The 16849-nt window shown below is 36.9% G+C and overlaps 1 protein-coding gene across 1 annotated transcript in view; it reads left to right on the forward strand.

Annotated features, from left to right (window-relative positions):
* LOC149082571 (uncharacterized) overlaps nucleotides 1-16748 on the forward strand; it is a 52689-nt gene extending 35941 nt beyond the window's left edge. The window contains exon 3 of the mRNA XM_089236765.1: nucleotides 13122-16748. Coding sequence (XP_089092891.1) covers nucleotides 13122-14620 — 1499 coding nt within the window. The 3' untranslated portion in view covers nucleotides 14621-16748. The remainder of the gene's footprint in view (nucleotides 1-13121) is intronic.
* The last annotated feature ends 101 nt before the right edge of the window (nucleotides 16749-16849 follow it).

Consider the following 16849-nt stretch of genomic DNA (forward strand, 5'->3'; position numbering starts at 1 on the left):
ACTGAAATGGTTTCCCGGGGTTCCGAACGTCGACGCGTGAATGCGAGCCGACCTCCCTCAAAAAAGTATAACCATAGAGAGCATCAAGCCAACAACGCTACAAACATTCAATCATTACACTTCGCTCACAGTTTGTAAAATAGATGGCAGCACTTGAAAGTTCAAGTACAACACCAGGTATACGAAATCAAACTTTTACGTACACAAGCACACACTTTCGGCACAATTCATTGGATAGTAATTTTTAATCGTTCATGGCGATGTGACCTGAGTCGCGCTTGGTTTGAAAGAAAGAAAAAGCTATTAGAGAAAGAGGATATGTTTTAAGGCAGACTCCCCAGGACGATATTTAGTTTGTTTTATATTTTCTAGATGGCAGCAGGGGTTCCAGTGCGACCTTAATAAATTAATTTATTTACGATTTTTCTCTTAAATATTCTCTTTTCTTCCTCTCTTAATTTTCAATCTTAGTTTATTCTCTCAATTTTTTTTTCTTTACGTTATTCCCCCCTCCTCCTTCGTACTTTTCTCTATACCTCATCTTTTCCTACTGCTTTGTAATGCTAAGTAAATATTCTTCTTGTTTTTATTACCTTCACGTGTAATTTTCCCCCCATGCAATGCGTCTCGCGTATTTTGAAATATCACTATTTATTTCTTCCTTCATTACATTTTGTTCTCATGTTTTTCGTATCTCTTTTCTTCCTATTTCTCCACACAAGAAACGCTATTCAAATGGAATAAGATTTATATTCTGAACATTCAAAATATGGTTATTACAAAAAAGAAATTGTTATTTTATCTTTATGAAAAACAGTCTGATTGATGGGATTCAACATCCAATTATTTATTTCAGTTGATTTATTGAATGTAAATTGATACTTCACTCATGGAACTTTCATGGAAATGAGTCCGTTAAACAGTGTTAAAATCTAATATGAGAATTACATTTTCAATTATTAATATTGTATCACACACATCTAGGATTACCTGTATTTTTTAGTGATCTTGACCATCCCGGCTTTTTGATAAAAATGTCTAATTTTTTTCAGATCCCACTGGAATTATTTTTCTTTCTGAAATCAAGAACATGAATTATTTTCCCTAATCTATAAATTAAATTATGATAATATAGATCATAAATATGGATATTCATCTGACATATATGCCATGTTGAACGTTTTCTCGTAGAATTCGTTTTAATCCACTGAGATTTGCGATAGCACTTCATTTCCTGCCAATAGTGATTTTAAAAATAAGTTTAAAACATTCTTGTCTTTTGCATAAATTTTTGAAACTGGCGATTTTACGTATTTTTCGGTGTTTGGATTCTATTTTCTAGTGTTTCCTCAAGGAAATACAGTCAGCCTAATCAAACTAACTTTTTTCATGGAAGTTTTTGGCACCGCAAATTGAAAAGTTTTTAAAATTATTTTTCCACCTTTTAATAAATCCCGTGTTTTAACGATGTTATCCCATTTACTTATTCTTTTTTAATCTTGTTACATAACCGCTTGGTATGCAAATGCAATCGGAATAATAATTACATAGAATAGAAAAATTTTAACCCCAATGGGGAAAAATAATATAGTCGACGCTCGTAGCTGCGAACCAGCACGGACTTAATTAGTTCGTAAAATTGAGAGTCCGTAAATGGGCGAGACGATGAAAATGTGCAGGAAATAATAAATGCGTTAGTTTTCTACATTTATTGATGATTAAAAAAACACTTATTTTAGTTTGCTTCATCGCAATATTTTGATAAATGTAATATTCCATAGAATTGACGTACGATAAAATTTCGCGCGAATTCCGCTTCTGTGAAATATTTTCCGGATTTTAGAACGCCGGGAATCACTTGTCGCAGAAACGATCTTTTGCTAATCTCCAATTTTAGAACTCGATGCAATTTTTGGAATTCCGTTACGTTTTGGCAATTTCTGTCTTTGTAAGAGTCCACACATTGATTTCGTGCAAAATATATTTTTATTTTCATCCAAAGCCAAGCACAATCTTTTCCGTTTTATTGATATAGTGATTTGCGAAAAGAAAAGTAGACAAACTGACCGATGTACAGTTCTGTCGACTCTGGCCTTATCAACAAGCCTAATGCAGCGGTTTTCAAATCTTTTTTGACTCGCAGAGCAATTTTTAGTCTACAATTTCTATAGCAAAGTCCGGTAGGCTATTTTTCCAAAAATTATTCTTCAAATTAACTGATTTATTTTATTTTCCTGGAGCATTCGTGGAGCCCCTGGGAAGGACACACGAAGCATTTAGAGTTCCGCGGAGCAAAAGTTGAGAACCTATGAGCTAATGTATCATACCATTTCTCGAACCACCAGTTCAACCAATCACAATGCATAAAAAAGTGAATTTCGTTGTCAAAGCATCTTCATTTCATGGTCACCCCAGCCAACAATCCTTTGGCAAAATTCTCTACGAGTATGTTGGTGACTGATGATAAATTGGGGCGAACGCTCTCTCTCTCTCTCTTACTCTATTTTCTCTTAAGACACGTAGAACGTCCGAATTGAAATTTTACTTTTTAGTACAAAAAATTCAGAGTTGGCTGGAAGAATAAAATTACCGGAAATACAATAACAAGAAAAACGAAGTTCGTAAAATAAGTAGTAGATAGAAATGAAAGTTCATAAAATAGAGCGCATTTTAACATTAGCTCTATGACGTGCTTCTCTGGACACAGGAACAGTTCGCAAACAATAGCATGTTCTTAAATCGGAGGTCCGGAAAATTGAGTGTCAACTGTAGTACATTATTATTATTTTTTCAAAAATACGGTGTTCTATAGCTAACTCTAACTGAAAATGTATTGTGAATGTCTCAATCCATAATGTTTTTATATTTATTATATAGGGAAGCGAAATATATTATTCAGCTACATGTCCAAAGTATTGCCTACAAAAATTTATATAATTGAGACAATGACGTGAATTCATAAACACGACACATAATGTCAAAATGAAAAATAGTATGGAGCCCCCATTTCATAATAGACTCGCCTGGGGAATTTATTTCGTGTTTTTGTGTGTTCTACGCCCCTATATCTGTCGGCAGTTATGAATCAACTGTCGCGTGAGTGACAGAATACACAGTAAACATTGCGTGTTTGTTTGAAAATTCTTGCAAAAAAAACCTTCGGCTGCCAATATCTCTATCTACATCTAACCCCCCAATAGAATCTAATAACGAAGACAGATTGAAGCCTTTAACATCGAAATTTTGAGAAAAATAGCACAAAGTTCGAGAAAATCGTTCAATAGAGCTTAGATGAGGAAAGGATAACATTTTAAGTATCAGTTATATTTTGTGTTGTCCAAATTCTTTGAAGGTAAGTTTATCTCAATCTTTAACTTATTATATATTTTTTTAATAGAAAACTAGGTGATACCCGGTGACGTTGCCCGCCCCGTAAGAAATTTATACAAATAATACAAATACAAATACAACGCCACAACAGACAAAATGCCCAACGAGGTGGCTGATAAAAAGATGCCCATAAAAATATGGATGTCATATATTAAAAAAAAACAGCAACCTAGTTAAAAATGCAATTAACACAAATTATAAACAATATATACACATGATAAAATATTATACAACGCCCATAAAGAATACTTATGGTTGTCTTATTGTAAGAATGGATAGCTTCTCGATTTACCCCAACATGTTTATCGTATATCTTTTAAAAAGTGTCAATTGTGTTACAATTTACTACCTCCGGGGGTAAGCTATTCCATTTATTAACAATCCTATTAGAGAAAAATTCCCTGCGACACCATAACCTTACATTGTCCCTCACCAATCGAAAATGGTGTCCCCTTGTAAAAGCAGTCGATTGGCGGTGTACTAAAAGTTCATGGTCCATCCCATTGAAAATTTTGAACACTTCGATCATATCTCCTCGACACCTGCGTTCATCCAATGTAAACATATTCAAAAAATGAAGTCTCTCTTCATAACTCAAGCCCTGTGTGCCAATAAGGACACGCGTAGCTCTTCTCTGCACCTCTTCAACCAAGTCTATGTCCCTCTGTAGGTATGGTCTCCAAAACCTTACAGCATACTCCAGTCCAGGACGAACTAAGCCTCAAAAAAGCGGAAGAATGACTTTAGGAGAACGCGAAGAGACTTTTTTGAAAATTAGACCAAGCATTCTATTCGATTTTTTGACCACCGCTGAACAATGTTCAGAAAACCTAAGCCGCTCGTCAATGAGAATTCCCAAATCGGTGACCCTAGTTGCATCCGGGATAGTGACGCCATTCAACTCGTAAGAGAACCGTGGTACATGTATGTAACTAGATTTGTACATGAATGTAACTCAATTTGTGCCGGTATTTTCCAGGCTCATTTGAAAAAAAGTGATTCAATAATATTGAAAGTGACAATAAGATTTATTAATTTGAAAGTTCAAAAATTGATTTGTTTTTATTAATTATTTTCTAAGCGTTAGAATACACTCATCAATGCATCACTTGTTTTTTAACGAACTTGAAAACAACTTGTGAAAACAAACTTGAAAAAAAAAAATACTGAATACACACCCCTGAGAAAATCCTACGTACGCTACTGACGTCACATGCTCTTTACCGCGTAAACTTTATTCACCCCGAAGGATGTACCAGAATCACGCTTGATATACACATTAATATCTTTTACATCTCGAGTTCGGTAAACTGTCTAATTGAATGGACTTTCCCATACGTAGACGCGACAAAAAGAAGATATATAAATATATACTCTATAAAATTTATACTATGAAAAGAATTATTAAGTAACCTAACCGGATTTTTGTTAGTAAGAAAAAAATGAAAGAAGCCATCCCGGATGGCTTTGAAAACCAGTTTTTATATAATCTCAGGACTGACCTAGAACCCCTAGAAGTACCAAGGGGTCTTTACAGACTGACCCGAAGTGCGTAGAGCAGCATCAAAATGACGTAAAACACTCTTCCCGTTTGCTCTCTTCAATTCGTTAGTTATTACTTAATGGTATTCGCTGACTATTATCAAGTCGATCGAATGCGCTTATTAGCGAACTGAATGACGTAATAACTACGTGACAAACGAATCATGAACTAATGATTCAAAAGTTGGGAATTCCTCTCAAACAAAATCCCTCCTCTCAATCCTAAAAATTAAAAATAAAGACCGGATGACTGGAAAGAAAAAAAATCAGTAGACGACCAACGGGTTTCACGTTTTACACAATCTGTGTAGGTCCGAAAAAAAAGCAAGGCCATGTGGTTTTGCGGGTAGTGAAAGAGAGGAAGTTGCTGCTTTTTCACAAAGTGGTTTGTAGTTTACCGGGAGGGACCTTGAATACGCAACTGTTGTCCTCTGCTTCGTCTTAGACAGGACTGGTCTGAGAAACCATCGTGAGTACAACTGGACTTTTCATTTCTCAAATTATTTAAAATGATTTTCTTATGTAATAAGAAAGATAAGTAATAAGATAAAGTAAATAAGCTATTGTATAAGAGTTAAACGGAGAGTATTTCTTAAACTTTCTCCCGATGGAGCATCTCTAAAACATTATAAGCGGATTTCGGCCTTGTTAATCGAGTTTTGATGCGCACAGTTATGGAAAAATTTCATTTCACTGGAAATCTAGACGTTTATTTGCTTAACCCCTTGGACTGCAATTTATTTTCAGGCAGCACTGCTCAGACAATTTAATTTCCTTCGTTTCAAAAGGAGGGATTGATATAGAAACTGACGGTTCTCTTGCTAAAATAATTTCTAATTAGTAAAAACAATAATTTGCTTCATACATTTACATGAATGTTTGTTATATACACATAATAGAACATAATTTGTGTCGAAATATTCTTCAATAATTTTCAACGAAAGTATATTACAGTGCTAGTCTTTTAAAGAAAAAAGTACGTATTTCAAACATAATGCTAATGTATTTGCAATTAAAATTCTTCCGAATTGTTCTGCAGCAGCGCTAATTGTTCTGCGACGTATGTCGCAGATTCTGGCACATTCTACTTTGGGGGGTCTGCGTGTTCTCTATACAAATGTATAATTTTGGACTGATCGTCCCAGGGACGTCATTACAACTTTTTCTGGGGGGGGGGGGCAAACTATTTCCAGGTTGGGGCAAAAACATGTACTCAATGTATTTATAATTATATATATAATGTACCCCAAATGACGGGCCTGCATCGTCCTCGAATTTTGCATATACATTATATCAAACAGGACCCGAAATGAACGATAGGCTATTTCAAAAGTTCGTAAGAATTTGACAAATATTCTAAATGGAAAAAAAATGTCTGGCAACAATGGTTCGTGAATCTCAACGATGACTTTTGTAATTTTTACTTTGTTTACCGTGGTTCCCCAAAAATGCGTGTAAGACACGTTTATCCCTTTAACGGTTTGTTGTTTCTTTAATGCTGACAGCATATGGGGGAAAAAAAAACGGGCAGCGCCGGGTATATTGTAGCTTTTTTTATTATTAAATGCTAAAAAATTCCAAATCTGAGTTTCGTTCCCGTGATTCTGAATCAATTGTTGGTATAGAGCTTTTGAGAATTTTCTTAAAATGTTGTTCTTTCTCTCTTGATCAAGCATCTTCAACTAGTTTGCTTAAGAAAAAAAAAAATCATACTGCTCACTGTATCACCCAGCATTCACGCTTGTGCTTGATTTTGCGTTCGCGTGATCTTGATCGGCACCCGCAATCAAATCATAACACAAGATTTTAAGATTTCACGTAGTGCTGGTCTTGGTTTAAACATATGCCATAGTTTCCGCGTGTTTATGTTCTGCTTCCAACGCTTGTCATAAACGATGCTCGTGATTCGCGGACCTCTGTTCAAGATTACATATTTAACGCAGAGCTTCCCTAATATAAGAATATATAAAGCATGACCCCTCTCCTTCCGATAAGAATTATATCGGTGACATCCCATCCTGCTCAGCCCTAGCCGAAATCAACTTCATTCAAATTAAAACACCAACTGCATTGAAAACTACTGATATGACCAATTTTGTGATCAAAACTCATTTGATTTGATTGTGCGTATTAATCTCCTTGAGGGCGGTATTCACCGACAGGGTTTAAACTATAGTCACAATTGTTTGATAAGAGATCCACACGCATTGGTTAAATTCAGGTTTTTAACAATTTATGCTGATATCTTATCCAAAAACTGTGACAACGGTTTAAACCATGTCAGTGAATACGGCCCTGAATGAATAGAACATATGAGGTTAACACATCTGACTAGGCAACATGTGATCAATAAGAATTTCAAGTATTCAAGGGGAAAATATGAAAAAATATTTTTGTGTATTCTTGAAATACTGTATAATCTTATAATGCAAGGAAGTATAAGAAAGGTATTACGAAATATGGAAAAAAAATTTATTCTTACGGGAGATTTTTAGTTTCGTCACAAATCGAATTAAATATCATTTCGGTTTTCAAGGAAATACAAACATGTAAATGATGTTGAAGATGCCTGCTTTATAAAAACACGCTAGGGAAACACTTTTTCGAACACAATGATTCCGCTCCAAAAGCGGGGATTTTCAGCCTACAAAAATTCTCCAATTTTTTTCATTTTAAGACAGTTTCTAATGTCCCATAATTTTCTGATGGGTAGGTAAGGCTGTAAAGAGCTCAGAAAGTCAACCTCAATTATAGACAACTTATCATCGTAAGTTTAATGATCGCGCAATTTCCCCGTGTTTTCGGAGCGTTACTGCAGAGTTATTGCCGACGTTTATATGCCGACGAACGAGTATTTCCAATGCTTCAAGAACACAAATCGATCTTTCATTGAACGTGAAGAGGAAAATACGATGACGAAGAAAGAACCAGGAGCTACATAACGTGTCCTAATTATATACACGTTGTATGTCCGAATAACTAAGCGTGGGAAAGAGTTCTCAAATAGGTGTTAATTATTATGAACATTATAATCAACGTTTGCATCTGTAGTGTGGCCATTGTGTACTCATTAAGATAATATCTACTCGTATGACGTATCGTTATATAATCTATATACAGGTTGCATAGCTGACTCCCTTTGTCGCAAATTACTGGCGAACCGTTGATCCCAGAGGCATACTTCCTATTAGAAAAAGTATACAAATAACGTGTAGACCTCAGATACGTCATTCATCTCACGCAAAGGACTGCATAGTTATTAAAATATAAAAAAATATATTAACTTTTTTAACTAAATTGGGAAGTTGTTGCCCTGCCTCTCCTGAGGTAAAAAAAATAAAGTTCCACGTTAAGTGCAATTCGCTGAGATATTTTGATTCGAAAATTGGAGAAACTTTGGGGGGGGGGGACAGCATAAACTTACGGACAAAGCTTCTTTATATCGTTTATGCTGTTTTTCCCACCCCCCCCCCCCAAGTTTGACATACAAATGTATGAAAAATCGGGATGATTTCAATTTTTGAATGCAATTTGCATAAGGTGTTCAATTGGAACGTTAATCAAGTGCTTGCGAGCACATGAACAATGAGGAGCACGGTGGTGCTCTCAAGCAACGGGTTGAAGATGCCTGCTCTAGGATCAACGGTTCGCCAGTGATTTGCGGAAGGAGAGTGGTTACGCACCCTGTATAAACGTGATTTTCTGTCTGTTTGTGCCTGTATGTACATATGTTCTCAATACAATTTGCAATTTTTGACCAATCTTCTACAATTTTGCGTGTATACTAAACAGGACCCGACTTGAACGACAGATCACTTCAAAAGTTTGTCATAGCGAGGCAAATACCTTAAATTAGCAAAAAAAACTATCTGGCAACAATGGTTCGTAGGCCACTTTTTCAATGCTCCCAGTTATATAGATGAAACCTGGGCAGCGCCGGGTATTATAGCTAGTCTAATATATATAATTGATTTTCCGTATGCCTGTGCGTATCTTCTCTATACACATCTACAATTTCAAACCGTTCTTCGACAAATGTTGCATATGCACCAAATAGAATCCCATTTGAACGACAGGCAACTTCAATGGTTCGCCACAGCTGTGCAAACGCCAAAAATGGTCGAAAAACCGTCGTGCAACAATGGTTGATGGGGGCCTCAACAATAATCTTCTGAATATCTACTTTGGTCACCGTGATTCCTAAATAATGCGTTTCAGGCATGTTTATTCTTTTACAATAGTTTGCTACTTCTTCAATGTTCCCAGTATAAGCCCTGTGTGGGTAGCGTTGGTAGTAATAAATAGCATTGGGGAGAGGAAACTAAATTTTACAGAAGAAATGTTCAATTTCTTGTTAGTTGCAACTGAGAGATTATATTTAAAAATATTCCTCGAAATAAAAGAGGAAACATTCATGGCGGCGGAATTCAATATTTACAACATCCGAGTTCTTGCAATTGAAAGTCGCAACAGCGGATGACATTAGAGAGGAGCGGGTTTTCCGCTCTTCCCAAAAAACGTGCTTTGAATGAGAATTATGATAAAAATCGGTCGGACACCTTGGAGATTATTAAATCAAGTTAAAAAGGGGGAAGAGGAAAGCCCAGAAAATACAAAAAAAAAAAAAAAAAAAATAACATGAATAGCTCGTTTAAATCATAAAGATTAATGGCGACGTGTTTCTATATTGCGCAGTAGGTATATATATATGTTTAAAGCTCAAAAACTCTGACACAGTTTTGTTTTATTTGAAAAAAATTGTATGAAATAATTTATTTTTGTTTGTAGAATATTTTCTGTAGTTTTGCTTGTGTTTTCGCTGATATGCTGTACTTGGGGTTTTTCAAATTTCTAATATTGGATATTATGGGTGATGTCCCGATTCATGCTCTTGCTAAGATAGTGCCGTTTCATCCACTCCATCTCCCTTCCGTTCGCATGTTGACGTCTTAAAAATGGGGTATGGAGTAGACTTCAATATTTTTCGAATCAAGGGCACTAATTAGTGCATGCTCATCACTAAGAAAAGGAGCACTTATGTCAAGGGTGCTCAACATTTAGGAGAATGATGGTTGCTTCAATGGTTTGAAAACGTGTCGTAGGCCAATTAAGTGATCTCGAAATATACCACGGGTCACTTAAGTCACGTGAACTATGGTGTGGGCCACTTGAGTGTTCTGGAACTGTTCCGCGGGACGCTTAAGTGCTTTGAGATGGTTTCTTCAAGTCACTTAAGTGATCTGTAAATACGCCGCGAATGATCTGTAAATGTGCCACCAAGGTAATTTTTACAAAATTAGGTTTGGGTTTGTGGGCTACAACTCCGAGGGCCATGGGTTGAACATGTATGGCCTATGTACTCATATGCTTAACCTATGATCAACATAAATTATTAATGTTTAAAACGGGTATCGATCTCGTGAGTATAAAATCAGGCACATCGAGAGCATTCTCAGTACTTTCAGGAGCACCACGGTGCTCGCAAATCGTCATTGGAACAAACTCTGTCGCAGGAATATCTAAATTTGAAGTTATGGAGTTCTTTGTTCTTGGGGTTGAAAGGGGGTAGAAAAAAAGGAAAAGAGAGGAGACCTGAATGAGACACTTTATACGAAAACTCAGGATAAAAAAACGCTATTTTTTGTGTTGAGGATGAATCGGGAAAGGATGAAACGGTACTTAGCCAAAATTATGAGACTCGGAATTAGACAAAGAAAAAAAAATCAGATTCACACACACACACACACATATATATAAAAAAATACTCTGGATATTATATCCGAGGTGAACTTAAGCCTACTGGTAACCAGACCGGTAATCGAATTCTAGTCTTTTCGAAATCCAGGCAAGTGTGCACTAAGCGATACAACAAGCAAAACATGACTTTAGTTTCATAATATAAGACGAATACAGTGGAATGATGGCAATTTTCATATTCGCTAAATATCAACATTTGGTGCACGTATTAAGGTATCCGACTACCTTTCTTTTCTTTAAAATGGTACTGGAGTGAACTTTAATAACATTTTTTGACAGAAAGTGTCCCAAAATGATGAAAAGAATAATACGTTTAGGACTATCTAATATGTTATTTTCTATGAAAACGTCATTTTTCTGTCAAATTTTTAGGCAAAATTCATGTGATATTTCAAACACGATTGCAAAAAATTCTACATATGGAGAATCGTTTGTTATTTTCACAGTACATTCAGTACAATTTCAGGCACAAGTACTGGAATAAAATCTAAAGGATTGTATTATATGCTTATAAGTTACAGTAAAATCAGTTGACGTACGTGTGAGTTTTTGGAAATTTCATTCTACACATCGTCTATAAAACACTGTAATTAGGATAGACCTTTGATTTCGGTTCAAAACTTTGGCAATGTATAGAAGAATATCATATTAAAATTTCGTGATGATACAATGTATGCATTTTTGGAAATCGTGTTTCAAACTCAAGTAAAATATCAAAAATAGCATTCTTTGTGAAATATGTTTAAAGTATTTATTTACGTATTACTTGTATGTAAAAATGCAACACTGATTTGGGTGTAACTTCGGTTCTGAGCGTAATATAAACAAAACAAGGCCCGTTTTCGAATCACAAAAATAGGGTTGTATAAAAAATTAAAAAAGAAAATCGACATTATCTTACTAATTTCATGTTTTCAGCGTAGTCGGATACCTTAACGAAAGCATATGGCATATATGGGGTGCCTTGCCACCGGCGCGACAGTGGTGGCCTTCTGAAGTCGGTTTTTTGTGGTTCCCAACTTCGAGGTTCGAATGCGAGCCGATTTCTCCTTCAAAATGTCTCGCCACTGAGAGCAACAACGATACGTTTGTTCAATAATTACACTTCACTTATATAGGAATGGATTTAAGATGGCAGCACCATAACAATCGTTACACAGAAACAAACTTCACGTTAGGTTTGCAACACATGCAGGCACGTTTTCCAGTATGGACCAGGTCTTCTTCGATCATTTGGTTTGGAGGAGGAGGGGTGTCTATAGTAATTGGAGCTAACCTTTTCTGAGCAGTCTGCAGCCATCAGAAACTTGTGAATCTTTGGGGGCGTCTTAATGCTTAATGAAAGAATTGAAAAGAAATTTGCAGAAGAAATAAAATAGATTTTACTAGATATTAATATTTTATTATTTAAACTAGATATTCACAACAAGATGGTGTTTTTTTGAAAACAATAGCAATTTTCTTTTTCAAACACGTGACTATAACGATTAACCCTTTTACCGGCATTGACGTCTTCTTCATATCCCGCCTTCTTCAGACTTTTATTTCATCAGTGACCTTATATATTTTGAGTATTTCTAAATTTTCACAATTTCCTCAGGGGGTAGTTTAGGCTGAAGGCAACTCAGAATACGTCAACTTCAGTTATAGACCCCCCCGTATAGCTAAATCGAACCAATAATTTTCCAAAGTGGGACATACCACTCGTAGAGAGGACACTGAAACTGTCCTTGGAGTGGCCGTAGTTGGTTGGTTAAAAATCGAGGGGCTGCTGTGAAAAAATAATAAATTCTGAGGAGGTAGCCGGGGAGGGGGGCGGTAGGAGAAATTAGCTATGGCGACTCTAATTATATGAATCACATAAAATCCATGCAATCCTTTAAGTAAAATTACAGTAAAAGAAACCGTATTTAGAGAATTTTTTTACAGTAGCAAATTCAACTCCAACACACCGCTGTTCGAATCTTAAAAAAAGTTATGAATACTTTACATGCAAATAACTATTGGAGGCTCCTAAATAAGGGGGACTGACAAGGCTTTATGGGCAAGTGACAAATCTCATTACATCTAGTTTTCCACGCTATATATTTATTATGGTATGTCTATGAAAAATCCTGGGCTGGAGCTCATCAAAGCTCTCAGCTCCAGGACGTGGGAAAGAAAAGCATTTTCACACAAAATTATTGCATATACAGCTATTTTAATTAGACATGAGGTATGACTTTCATACTCGAATGTTTTAATTAGTTTTGCTCTAACTTGTTTTAAACTTTAAAACTTTTATATTTATTTCCAGGTTGTCACTGTCGGTGTACAACTCGTCTTATTGGAAAGCATTGGCTTACTGGACACACACGCACACATTCGTTGTTGGCACAATGTAGACCATCGATGGCTTCGAGCGTTGACCGCTATCGCATCTACTGTTTGAAACTTGCCAGGAGCTTACGGTTTCATTGAACTTTCCAAATTAGAAACAGAAAATAATTTCCAACGACCAAACAAGATGCAGCTGCTACATCATTTCCTTATGGTGACGGCCATTCTCGGAAGTTTTCCATCCGGTCATTGGGCATACTTCGTTGCCGAAGGGTCCACCGAAATTCCGTCTAATAATGGATCACACGCAAACAACAGCAAAGATATAGCACAAGAATCCTCGGATTTCGTTGGTAACACATCACATTACGCTAATAAAGACGAAAAATTCCTCTCCTGTCAGGCGTTTGCACTGGATCCCGATGAGTACGTTATGTTTGAAAATGGCACAGCGTACGTCGAGGCATACAACCGAACGTACAATTCGTCCTTCTACGAGCTCGATGGTGATTCGCTGTTTATTTGTGTTCCCGATATGACCGATGGCTCGAATTCCACGATTTCGATCGAAGCGGCCAATAGGGAGACCAAATTCCCTCTGGCGTTCATGTACCTGACTGTGATCGGATTGAGCGTCTCCATACTGTGTTTGCTCCTACATCTCACCGTTTTCTGTCTGGTGTCCGATCTCCGGAACCTGCCGGGATGCAACACCGCGTCCTTATGCGCGTCCTTGTTGCTGGGGTACTCCTGCTTCATGACTTCGTACGCACCTTTTGTACAAGCGTACGACGTGCCGTGCATACTCTTTGCAGTGGCGACTCAGTTCTTTTTCCTCTCGTCGTTCTTGTGGAGCTCGGCCATAGCCTTCGACGTATTCAGGACATTGTGGAAGGCAACCGGTAAGCTGAGGTTGGCCACGACGAAATTCAGTTTGAAGAAATATGTCGTGTACTGTTTGTATGCCTGGGGTACGCCCGTGATATTCGTCACGGTGACGCTGGTACTCGATAACGTAGAAGGAGTACCCGAAGACTATATTCCGAGGATCGGACGCGAAATATGTTGGATAGGTCAACGTAATGCTCTGCTAGTTCTGTTCGCGGCACCCATATTCACCGTCATCTTGACGAACGTGCTTTTCTTCGCGATGAGTGCCTACATAATCTACTCGAACCGCATGAAGTCGGCAGAAGCCGCTCACAGGCAGATGCTCGAAAAGAATTTCGTCGTGTACTTCAGACTCTCCGTGGTGATGGGACTCACGTGGATTGTAGGTGTCGTGGCTGGAGCCGTGAACGTGATGTGGGTGTGGTACATTTTTGCCATCTTGAACACTCTGCAAGGGTTCTTCATATTCGTGGCGTTCACCTGCTCCAGGAAAGTGAGCAACAGCCTCAGGAACAGATTCAGCTCAAGGATCCGTAAGATATCCACTCAGAGCTCCGCTCCGACTTTCCAGTCGTATTGTAACGTTACTTTCTCAGGCGATCTCGACATGAAGCCGGATTACGGGAAAGGTTTGGACGGCAGCCCGTTGACCATGAAGAAGATCGAAGAAAGTGATGAGCCGGTTTCCAACGGAACTCATGAGAAAACAAACTCGGTTTAGGATCAACAGCTGAATACACAGATTCACTGAAACTTTGACTGAGTGTTCTTGACTAAGCACAAATGAGTAAAAAAACTGACCCGTATCAGTATTACGAGAGATTAACGATATATTCTCTCAAAATGTGAAATTCGCATATGCATGTGAACGCATACCATTTTCATTTATCAATGAGAAATTCTAATCGCCTAAAATTGTTATCTTCATATTACAGTTTTCAGACGTGCCATTTAAAAAAGAAAAATCCCAAAGACCAAAGGTATCATCCTCAAAAAATTATGAAAAATTCAGTTACATTCATATACAACGTAGATTAGGAACACGTTGAAAAAAAAATTAGCAAGGGAGTGCAAAATTAGCAACTAAAGCAGCAAAAAATGATTAAAAACGACAAAGGTTGGTTACTCACCGCCTCTCGCGTTTCTTGAAGATATCTATAACATATTACTTTTTTTTTCACTCTCAAACACACCCTCTGTCTCTCCAGCTCACCCCCAATTTTTTTCCTTCACATTATCTCTTCTAGGAGGGGAAAAATGTTATTTCTTTTCTTTCTTCCTTTGTGCTGTCCCTGATCATGTGTGCTTTGAATGGCGTCACTCTGACTCTAGGGTTGCAGGGTTCTTAAATTCATTGTTGGCCACTATTCGCGTTCAAAATATAAATATTTACAATTTTTTTTTTTGAATAAGCCATGATAATGCCCTTGGATTTTGTTTTATATTTAAGTGAGTAGAATCAGTGAAGTTCGAAACTATGTACGTATGTCATTTTCAAGCACCCTAGTGGCAATGAACCAAGTTCACTTCGGAAGGGAATGAATTAGGGTGGATTCACATCTACACAGACACGGCAAACATTCTCCAACATAAAAATGCCTGTAGATGTGAATTCACCCTAAAGTTTCTTATGTACCATCTGTACACATGCGTCTTAGTTTCAGAATAAAATGTATATACATGTATATAATTAAATGTATATATTAATGTGAGTGTGTAAAATGAAATAGGCTGGGAAGAAAGTGTAAGTGTTTGGTTATTGTGTCGACGCAATTTTCTAGCTAACGATTGGTTAGGAGGAGCGATATATTTTGTAGGTTCGTTAGGTCATCCCGTATTTTACGGGAGAGATGAATTTCCCCCCATAATGTTGAATATTATTCGGTTTCTGGTAGAGGTGTCGCCCCCATCACTTCTCCTCTGGATCCACTTCTGGCCATTTGTTGAAGGCGAGGGGAGAGAGTGTGTGCGTGTGTGCGTGAATTTTTCACCAATTTTCTCCACTAAAGAACACTTAAATGCAAGGGGTGCACAACTTTTTCAGTTTGCGTGCCAGATATGCGCTATTTTTCTGTTAGCCTGCCAGAAATTTGTATGTATATACATATATATATATATATATATTCAATTTCTATCATATGACCCATATTTTACGGGGTATTCCTGTAATTTTAATTAAATTATTAAGGTCGTCCTAACTTTTTCATAAAATGTCCCGTTTTTCCCTCATAAATTCCAAATGTTAATTGAATTTTGGCAGCTTAGCTTGACTTTGACAATTTTATTATGGAAATTGGCAACTTTGATTGCCCATCTGACATTTTCTTTTACTGCAATTCGCAACTCTACTTTCCTTTGGCAATTTTTTGGATATAATTAGCAACTTTACTTGCAATTTGTTTGCGATATTTGGTGGTATTTCGCATGGATATGGATTTCCAGTATTTTTATGAAAGATATGGTCAGCCTAGGCATTTATCGTGTTTTGTGAACTGATACTTTTCTACCGGAACATCTTTCGCGGACCGGATGGGAGACCTTGGTGGGTCGCATTTGGTCCGTGGGCCGGAGTTGTGCACCAATGCTTTAAAGTATGTTAGTTGATGCTGGCATCAACTAACATACTTTGAGGTAAAAATTACTCTTAGATCGAATTTTCTGGATCCCCCCCCCCCCCATCATTTTTTTGTATTGCTTTTTAAAATAACAATTCAACTCAACCGCATTTGCTTTTTTCATCATCGTTGTAAATACACTTATCATGTGTGTTTCTAATTTTGTAAAATTTTTTGTTGATTATATTTGTATGAAAGTTCGCATATACTGTATTAAAACGATCTTTCCTAATATGTACTGAACATTTTATTGACTCAAGTGAATATGGACAGGACGAAATACCGCAATTTTCCTGATCAAGATTATATTTCAAAGCTTCCGAATATTAAATATC

Source organism: Pholcus phalangioides, unplaced genomic scaffold (genome assembly GCF_987345545.1).
Source record: "Pholcus phalangioides strain wild (caught in Gottingen) unplaced genomic scaffold, Ppha-v1.0 ptg000009l_1, whole genome shotgun sequence".
Lineage (NCBI taxonomy): Eukaryota > Metazoa > Arthropoda > Arachnida > Araneae > Pholcidae > Pholcus > Pholcus phalangioides.